The sequence below is a fragment of the Primulina eburnea genome, chromosome 1, assembly GCF_022965805.1.
Source record: "Primulina eburnea isolate SZY01 chromosome 1, ASM2296580v1, whole genome shotgun sequence".
NCBI lineage: Eukaryota > Viridiplantae > Streptophyta > Magnoliopsida > Lamiales > Gesneriaceae > Primulina > Primulina eburnea.
In genome coordinates, this window is record NC_133101.1 from 22,982,622 (window position 1) to 22,993,490 (window position 10,869).

Genomic DNA, 10,869 nt, shown 5'->3' on the forward strand with positions numbered 1-10,869 from the left:
GAGCTAAATCGTGGGTTAATCTTTATTGAATCTTATGTAAAAATAATCTTTATATGAATAATATGTACAGTTTTATCCAATTATAAAATTTACTTTATTCGTATACACATGCAAGCTGCATACATAGTTGTCAATCGCGCGTAGCGCCCTGTAGCGCAGAGGTTGCCCATGGCTATAGTGCATAGCGAAGCGCGTAGCGAGGGCTATTTGAAAGTAAAGCGCCACAAGTATATAAATATATAATATATATCATATACTAATATCAATTTAATCCTTCATTGTTAAATAACAAAATATAATAAGTTCAAAGCATATAAAACCTCAATTCTAAAACTAGGAAAATATAATTTAAAATTCATCTTCATCTTCTTCATCAAGATCGAGACCAACTTCTTCATTTGAAATTGCATAACGTTCGGCCTCATTCTCTTCTTCGCTTTCTTCATCAAAGTCAAATTCATCATCATCTATAAAATTAAGTGTGGAAGATGTTTCTATTGGCCTTTTTCTCTAGACTTAGATGTGGCCGCCTTCGAGCTTCCTGTAGATGTAGGGGTCGCCTTCGAGGCCCCTTTGGATTTCCTCAATGTATAAGGAGCTTCATCTACTCCAACAACATTCGCAACATCTTGCCAAGTCAAATCATCACCATCATGAACAAAGTCAGGCTCATCATCCTCCAGTATCCCTAGCAGCCATTCATTGCCATCATCCACTTCATTCAATATGATAGGATAGATGGTATCACAACTATCGTATCTACGCCTCAGAACTCTGTTGTATTTGATGAACACCAAATCATTCAATCGTTTTTGCTCCAATCTATTCCTTTTCTTGGAATGAAGCTGCATTTATTTATATATGTTTATCAAGGCACGTGGCACGAGAACAAATTCTTAAAACTTCACAGTAATAGAAAATAAAAATTGTAGTATTATAAAAACTTACATGTTCAAACACACTCCAATTACGCTCGCAACCAGAGGAGCTACAAGTGAGACTGAGTATCTTTTGGGAAAGTTTTTACAACTTTGGTTTCGAAGCTCCATATGAGTTCCACCATGCACCTAATTAATAACAATAGTTATATTTACATTTCTCATTGAATTTATTTCAAAAAAATGAGGAAAAACTTGATTTTCATACCTGGTGATACAACCTTTCTCATTTTGATTGCAACTTCTTTCCCAAAAAGACCTTCGGCTTGTTTGTATTTTAACAATTCTGTATGTATTTTTCTCTCCGTCTCAGCATCAAAAGTCAACCTACTGATTGCATTGTACAACCCCGTAACTACTTCCTCATCTTGTTCTATCTCAGAATTTGAGTAAAAGAACTAAGGGTTCAAGAAATAACCCGCTGCATGCAAATCTTGATGGAGTTGCAACTGCCACCTATTGTCGATTATCTCAAAAATCTCTTTGTACCTATCTTCGTTATTACCAAAGGCTTTTGCTATTTTCTCCTTAGCCCTATCCATTGCCTCATATATATAACCCATGGCAGGCTTCTTCTCCCAATCCACAGTACCTCCAATAATGGGTCACCAACTTTCATAGCATAAATGATAGAATTCAAAACGAAGGCATCAAATAATTTTCTGTGCTTGCTTACCATTCTGTTCCTTCACAAATTTGCTTTTACTCCAATTTTCTGAAGTAAACATCTTTCTCAAATGTTGCTTATGCTGCTGAAAGCTTCTCATAGTCAAGAAAGCGGTGGCAAAATATAGTTCGGTTGGCCAATGAACTCATAGTCAAGAAAGCTTCTCTTTGGCCAGTGAACTCTCTCATCATGTTCAACAACATAGTTCGGTTGTAAATATATCCATTAACATTAATTGCCCGCTCAAGTGCCCTCTTCAAATCTGGCATTTTGAATATGTCCTCAAACATCAAATCCAAACAATGTGCTGCACACGGGGCCCAATACAAGTTTGGATATTTATCCATCAACTTCTTTCCTGTGAAGAACAAGAGAATAAAATGATAGTTAATGGAAGTGAAACTAATCAACGAAAGTTAAAAGACGTTGTAGCTTAGTATATTAGATTTTCTAACCTGCATAAATATTATTTGATGCACTGTCGGTGACCACTTGAACAATATTATTCACCCCAACTTTTTGCACAAACTTGTCAAGCAACTCAAACATCTTCTCACCCGTGTGAGAGTAGCTAGATGCATCAACTGATTCAATAAACATGCTGTCTTTTGGGGTATTCACCAAGAAATTGATAAGTGATCTCCCCTTTCTATCTCTCCACCCATTAGCCATCAAATTACAACCATTCTTCGCCATCTTCTCTTCATTTTGTTTCAAAATCAGCTTTGTATGGTTGATCTCCTCCTTTAAAAGTGGTTCTCTCACCTCATGGTAACTAGGTGGTTTCATCCCAGGACCATATTGTCCAATTGCTTCGATCATTGACTTCAAGCTGTCATATTTGACCGCATTGAATGCGATCCCTGCATCATACATCAACCTTGCAAATTTTTGAACTGCATTAGACCTCAACTTTTTCTGAACTTCATTAAATTGGGGTGCTTTACCACCTTGATTCTTTGCGTCTATCTTAAAGAAAGCATTTATAGGACCCAATGACCGTGGTTTTTTGGGCATTACCATTGACGAGTTGCCCGAGGAAGAAATTGTAGTGACCCGTTCCAGAATCACCTACTAATCAAGAACTAAGCATGCGATTAACTTAATTAAAAACAATCAGAAATAAAGGCGGAAAACTGTCACCAAAAGATAGTTATACAACCCAATCGAAAATCCAGGACAACTCAACTAAAATGAAATATACGGTACAACCATATTGAATCAAAAAGATACCGAAGAACTAAACCAACCAGCTACTCAACGTCCTCCTCCTGAGCTGTCCAACCTGAGGCCTGCCCCGTGGGAATGGGGTGTCCAAGATAAACAAAACCGAGGACATGAGCGATAAGAACGCCCAGTACAAAAGCATGAGTATACAAACCTATATGAAATGCACATGCTATGATATGAATATGATACCAGGGTAGTCAAGAAACAGGAGTCACAAAAGATCTCAATATGCTCAGTCTAGAGGCGCCAAGTGGATAGTGCCGCGCGGTACTCCTCTGGGTCACTGCCTCTACTACAAGATCAGACGTGGACCTAAAATGTCCCGGATCACCGAAGCCCTCCGGACCCGTCGGCCACTGTGTACTCTCGGTGTCCATGCGTCCACAAGACAGGGCTGAGCGGCCCCACAAGATATAGCTTATCTCGAAAGAGATACAGCTCAACAATAAAGGCTATCTCGAAAGAGATACGGCTCAAGATGAAATGCAACATGCATCATACAGCGTGACATAATAGCATGCATCATATGACATATATCAATGCACCACATAATCATGCAACACATATAAGAATGTATACTCGACCAGGATATCTCGGATAGTACTTTCGTACCTCTATCACTGCAATCCTAATCCACTGGAAAACCAGACAAACAGGTCTATTCCAAGCCTATTCATCAAGTGAAAACCATCACTAAAACTTATCTACCAGACTTAACTAGATAATCCTGAAATAATAATGATACAATTCCAAACCTTCGTCCGTCGCTAGCCCGCTGATGCCGCTAGCTCCCAACTAGAGCACAGCTCCGCTACAAAGCCAGTAGCTCCCTGCTAGTGCCTGAACCTCGGGAAAGACTAGAAACCTCTCAGAAACGACTAAAACGCTCTGGAACGCTCTGAAATGGCGAGTAAGAAATGAAGCCTTGCGCCTCTATTTATAGCCAATGTTCGGACGATCCGATCCACTTCGGAAGCTCCGATCCGATACACTTCGGACGATCCGAACCCACTTCGGACGATCCGAACCTTGCATGCGTTCTACGTGTCCAGCCACCTGTCTCGGACGATCCGAACCCTTGCTCGGACGATCCGAATTCTGCATGTCTGCCACGGGTCCAGCCACCTGGCTCGGACGATCCGACATCTGGCTCGGACGATCCGAACCATGATCGGACGATCCGAACCAGGTTCGGTCCTTCCGATCCCACCGAAAATAATTAATCCAATAATTAACTCAAATTAGGAATCGGGATACTACATTCTCCCCCCCTTAAAAAGATTTCGTCCTCGAAATCAGGTTTATAGGATGAACAAAAAGGAGTAACAACATTGTTATTATATCTCAATTGTTGTTGAACACAACTGATCTTTGGATTACAACGGAAAACACACACACACATCCATAGTACAATTACAGTACAACTCAAAAGAGCTCTGGATGCTCCGAACGCATACGACTCTCTAGCTCCCAAGTGGCTTCTTCAGTGCCTCTGCGCTGCCACTGAACTAAGACAAGAGGAATGATCTTATTCCGCAATACCTTGTCTTTGCGATCGAGAATCCGCACTGGTCGTTCCACGTAAGACAAATCCGAATTTAGTTGAATTTCAGAGGGATGCAAGATGTGAGACTCATCTGCTACGTATCGTCTCAACAAAGATACGTGGAATACATCATGAATACTTGATAGGTATGGCGGCAATGCAAGTCTATAAGCCAAATCTCCCACGCTTTCCAATATTTCAAATGGACCAATAAATCTCGGAGACAGCTTACCCTTGAGACCAAATCTCAAAATCCTGCGAAAAGGCGAAACTCGGAGAAACACTTTCTCACCTGGCTGAAAATAAAGAGGTCGCCGCTTGGTGTTCGCATAACTAGCCTGTCGATCCTGAGCGATCTTAATCCGCTTCTTGATTACTGCAACCTTATCAATAGCCTGCTGGACTAACTCCGGTCCCTCAACATGTCGTTCCCCAACTTCGTCCCAGAATAATGGAGTACGACAACGTCGCCCATACAACGCCTCAAATGGTGCCATACCAATACTACGATGATAGCTGTTGTTGTACGCGAACTCAATCAAAGGCAAATAATCCTGCCAAGCGGGTCCGAAATCCATAACACAAGCTCGCATCATATCCTCAAGTGTACGGATAGTCCTCTCTGTCTGACCGTCGGTCTCTGGATGATAAGCCGTACTCAAACTTAGTGAAGTGCCCAATGCTGACTGGAAACTACCCCAAAATCGTGAGGTAAAACGAGGATCTCTGTCACTAACAATACTGACTGGCACTCCATGCAGACGTAAAATCTCTTGAATATACAAGCGAGCCATACGATCGAAAGTGAAATCACGGTTATATGGCAGAAAATGAGCAGACTTGGTGAGTCGATCCACCACTACCCAAATAGCATCACTATTCCTCGAAGACAATGGTAAGTGAGTAATGAAGTCCATCGCGATATGCTCCCACTTCCATTCAGGAATAGGTAAGTTCAGCAATAATCCTCCCGGTCGACGGTGCTCTGCCTTAACCTGCTGACAAACAAGACACTTGGAAACAAACTGATAAACGCTGCGCTTCATCCCTTTCCACCAAAATCGTGTCCTCAAATCTTTATACATCTTATTGCTTCCCGGATGAACACTCAACTTGCTTCGATGGGCCTGAGATAAGATCTCTTCCCTCAAAGTATCATCCTCTGGTACTACAACTCGATTAGACAAACACAGAAGACCATTAGACTGATAATGGAAATTACTATCTCCACCAGCCAACCGAGCTAATCTCTGAGTCTTGAGATCAGACATCTGAGCATCTCGAATCCGAGCGAACAAAATTGGCTCAGATAAAATGGTAGCAACACGAATGCTCTCCATACCTTTCCGATGTTTGAAATTAAATCCCAACGAACAACAATCCTGGATAGTACTAATCATAGCACTGGTCTGAAGTGCAGAGGCTCTCACCTTGCGACTAAGAGCATCGGCTGTGAGATTCGCAGAACCTGGATGGTACTTGATCTCGCAGTCATAATCTTTAAGTAGATCCATCCAACGACGTTGTCTCATGTTCAACTCAGCCTGAGTGAACAGATACTTCAGACTCTTATGATCAGTAAAAATTTCAAACTTAATCCCGTACAAATAATGACGCCAGATTTTTAGCGCAAACACAATAGCAGCTAATTCTAGATCATGAATAGGGTACTTCTCCTCGTGAGGTTTTAACTGCCTGGATGCGTAAGCGATCACATGATCATTCTGCGTCAACACACACCCTAAGCCTTGAAAAGAGGCATCGGTGTAAACACTGAAACCATCAGATCCTGATGGTAACGCCAAAACAGGTGCAGAAGTCAGAAGTCGACGAAGCTCTCTGAAACTATCTTCGCACTCAGATGACCACTCAAATGGAACATCCTTCCGAGTAAGTTGCGTCAATGGTCTAGCTACCTGAGAGAAATTCACAATGAAGCGACGATAATACCCTGCCAGACCTAGGAAACTACGGATCTCAGCCACCGTCGTAGGACGTGACCAATTCAGCACTGCCTCAATCTTGCTGGGATCCACAGAAATTCCTTCCTTGGAAATCACATGACCAAGGAATACTACGCGATCAATCCAGAACTCGCACTTACTCAGCTTAGCATACAATTGCTTCTCGCGAAGAATCTGCAACACAATCCTCAAGTGCTGGATATGCTCTTCCACACTGTGAGAATAAATCAAGATATCATCGATGAAAACCACAACAAACTGATCCAGAAAATCACGAAAGACTCGGTTCATTAGATCCATGAACACCGCTGGCGCATTCGTCAATCCGAATGGCATAACTAGAAACTCGTAATGCCCATATCGAGTACGAAATGCAGTCTTGGAAATATCATCATCTCTGACTCTCATCTGATGATAACCCGATCGCAAGTCAATCTTGGAGTAAACAGAGGTACCCTGAAGCTGATCGAACAAGTCATCAATACGAGGTAATGGATACTTGTTTTTGATCGTCACACGATTCAGCTGGCGATAATCAATACACAATCGCATCGATCCATCCTTTTTCTTGACAAACAAGACTGGAGCTCCCCAAGGTGAAACACTCGGGCGAATATAACCTTTATCAAGAAGATCCTGCAATTGTTGCTTCAATTCTCTCATCTCTGACGGAGCAAGACGATAGGGGCACGAGAAATCGGTGCAGTCCCTGGCATTAACTCAATGCCAAATTCCACCTCTCTAACCGGAGGAAAACCAGGAATCTCATCTGGAAAAACATCAGGAAATTCACAAACCACTGGAATATCATCTATACCAACACTACCTGTGGAGGAATCAATCGCATAGATGAGGTAGCCTTCCCCGCCCGCCTCTAAAGCACGACAGGCTTTCAGAGCAGATACCACTGGCATCGGAGGTCGCGCTCCCTCACCATAGAAAAACCAACTAGAGCTCTCAGTCGTACGAAACTGAACAAGCTTCTGGTAACAATCCACGGTAGCTCGGTAGGTAGTCAATAGGTCTATACCTAGAATACAATCAAAATCTTCCATCTCCAGGATCATAAGGTTCGCAATCAATTCGTTACCCTCAAAATCTAAGGGACAACCCATCACTAGACGCTTAGCTAACACCGAATGACCCATCGGGGTAGAAACGGAAAGAATGACGTCTAGAGAAACATACGGTAACTTATGACGCTTAACAAATCGTGCAGAGATGAATGAATGTGATGCTCCGGTATCAATAAGAACAAAAGCAGGAATACCGCATAAACGAAAAGTACCTGCTATGACTCTCTCTGTCTCATCTGCAGCCTGATCCTGGTTCAGCGCAAAAACCTGACCTTGGGCACGAGGTCGAAGATTTGAACTACCCACTGCCTGACCCTGCCTCCTCTGCTGAACAGTCGTCTGAGATCCGGAACCAGATCCTGCTCCACCTCGCAACTGAGGACAATTCTTCTTGATATGACCCATCTCTCCGCACTGAAAACAAGCTCCCGCGGCTGATGGGCATTGCTCCGATGGATGGTTCTTCCCACAATGCACACAAGAAACCTTCTTCTTACCAAAGCGAAAAACACCGCTAGACCGTGATCCAGATCCAGAAGAAGAAGAACCTGACTTCTTGAAAGACTGAGATCGAGGGCTCAAAGTACTCGGAGGTCTAGAAGAAAGAATAGCCCTACCACGCTGGAGACTGATCTCTGCCTGACGACACCGGTTCACTAACCCATCATAAGAAGTAGGATTATCACAGACAGTGACTCGATCAAAAATCTCCTGGTTAAGACCCTGAAGGAAATGGTCATACTTGGCCTCAGAACTGCCACTGATATGAGGAGCAAAGGGTAACAACTCGAAGAACTTCTGCTGATATTCATCAACAGACATACTACCCTGCTTAAGGTTCAGGAGCTCAATCGTCTTTGCCTGGCGAAGGGCTGGAGGAAAGTATAGCTGCATGAAAGCCGCACGGAAATCGGCCCAAGTCACCCTACCCTGGGACTGAACTATCGGCGCAGAAGTCGATCGCCACCACTTACGCGCACGGCCCTCGAGAAGAAAACTAAGGGTCTCTATCTTCTGCTCCTCGGTGCACTGGAATGCACGGAAACAGCTCTCCATGCGCTCTAACCAATCCTCAGCATCATCGGGAGTCTCACCGCCGACTAAAGGCTTAGGCCCCATCTGAATGAAACGGTGCAAATCAAAACGCCTAGGACCATCCCGACGATGACGATGTTCACGATGACGCCTACGATCGTCCTGTTCACCCCAACGACCTACACTTCCCTGACTACTCTCATCACCAAAGTGGTCAGCCATCGCTACAAGATAGAATGGGGAAAATGGTAAAATGGTCAACGAAAATCCCAAAACAGAAATCTATATCCCAAAATCGTAAGCATGCTCTGATACCATAAATGTAGTGACCCGTTCCAGAATCACCTACTAATCAAGAACTAAGCATGCGATTAACTTAATTAAAAACAATCAGAAATAAAGGCGGAAAACTGTCACCAAAAGATAGTTATACAACCCAATCGAAAATCCAGGACAACTCAACTAAAATGAAATATACGGTACAACCATATTGAATCAAAAAGATACCGAAGAACTAAACCAACCAGCTACTCAACGTCCTCCTCCTCCTCCTCCTGAGCTGTCCAACCTGAGGCCTGCCCCGTGGGAATGGGGTGTCCAAGATAAACAAAACCGAGGACATGAGCGATAAGAACGCCCAGTACAAAAGCATGAGTATATGTCTGATCTTGTAGTGGATGCAGTGACCCAGAGGAGTACCGCGCGGCACTATCCACTTGGCGCCTCTAGACTGAGCATATTGAGATCTTTTGTGACTCCTGTTTCTTGACTACCCTGGTATCATATTCATATCATAGCATGTGCATTTCATATAGGTTTGTATACTCATGCTTTTGTACTGGGCGTTCTTATCGCTCATGTCCTCGGTTTTGTTTATCTTGGACACCCCATTCCCACGGGGCAGGCCTCAGGTTGGACAGCTCAGGAGGAGGAGGAGGAGGACGTTGAGTAGCTGGTTGGTTTAGTTCTTCGGTATCTTTTTGATTCAATATGGTTGTACCGTATATTTCATTTTAGTTGAGTTGTCCTGGATTTTCGATTGGGTTGTATAACTATCTTTTGGTGACAGTTTTCCGCCTTTATTTCTGATTGTTTTTAATTAAGTTAATCGCATGCTTAGTTCTTGATTAGTAGGTGATTCTGGAACGGGTCACTACAATAACAATCAGATCAGCATATACCACTCGTTCGTCGATTTGAACAGAGCACGCATATACAATAGATGTCGGGCACAACACATCTCCCGAAGGAAAAACAACATTGAACTGAAGGGGAAAAACAGAAGGAACTATACCCAAAGATCTCAAAAACAATTCAGACATAAAAGAATGAGTAGCACCTGTATCTATCAATGTCGTAGCTACTCTGCCTGAAATTAAAATAGTGCTAGAGATCACAGAAGAATCATGGTTTATACCTTCCTTCGTCATGGTAAAGATGCGACCCTGAACCTTCTCTTTACTCGCTCCTCTTGGACAATCTTTGGCAATATGGCCTGCAGTGCCACAACGATAACAAGTATGAGTGCCAAATCTGCACTCTCCCCGATGACGTCGACTGCACTTGGGACACAAAGGCTTCTCAGGATCAAAAGGAATTGCCGGTGGTTTAGGACTCGACTCTATCTTGCCTTTCCCCTTGAAACGATCTTTACCTCGCTGACTCGAACCCTGTCCCCTCTGAGCAATGGCCTGATGCCTCGTCTGCCTCTCCCTAGCAATGTCTTTCTCGTCCTGCTCGGCTAACAAAGCCTTATACACAATCTCCTTGAATGTCACAGCTTTCGACATGTTGATATCCCTCCGAATCTCTGCTCTAAGGCCTCGAATAAAATGAGCACCTTTGTCCTTGTCGTTGGAAGCAATATACGGGGCAAACAGACAACCCTCCTCGAATTTCAAAATGTATTCATCAACATTCATGCCTCCCTGACGAAGCTCCAAGAACTCAGTCACCTTCCTAGCTCGAAGTGCATCTGGGAAGTACTTATCATAGAAAAGATCGGTGAACTCTTGCCACTTCAAAGCCGGTAGATCAACACTAACCTTTGTCGCATTCCACCAAATACGTGCAGCCTTGACTAACATGAACACTGCACAACTGATTCTGTCCTTGTCCTCGTATTTGAGATGATCAAAGATAGCCTCGAGTGCCTTGATCCACTCTACGGCCACTAACGGATCAGTGCTTCTTGCAAATTCCGGTGGATCCATCCTCTTGAAAGCAGTAAAGATGCCATCGGTACCAACTGCTTGAGCTACTTGGCCTCTCACTTGACCTCTGCCTTGGCCTGCACCTTGCATATGAAGCAACTGCTAGATCTGCTCACTATGGACCTTGGCTTGCTCTTTCAACAGCTTGCCGAACTCATCGACAACTCTAGAGGAAGAACTATCCTCACCCTCTACGGCTT

At 43.4% G+C, this 10,869-nt stretch overlaps 1 protein-coding gene across 1 annotated transcript; it reads right to left on the minus strand.

The window, feature by feature from the left end:
- Positions 1-1,682: 1,682 nt before the first annotated feature.
- Positions 1,683-2,646, minus strand: LOC140805809 (uncharacterized). The gene is made up of 2 exons (XM_073162122.1): positions 2,061-2,646; positions 1,683-1,963 (listed from the first exon to the last, which is right to left on the minus strand). The coding sequence occupies exons 1-2, from the start codon at positions 2,626-2,628 to the stop codon at positions 1,683-1,685; spliced, it is 849 nt and encodes a 282-aa protein (XP_073018223.1). The 5' UTR covers positions 2,629-2,646.
- Between the last annotated feature and the right edge of the window lie 8,223 nt (positions 2,647-10,869).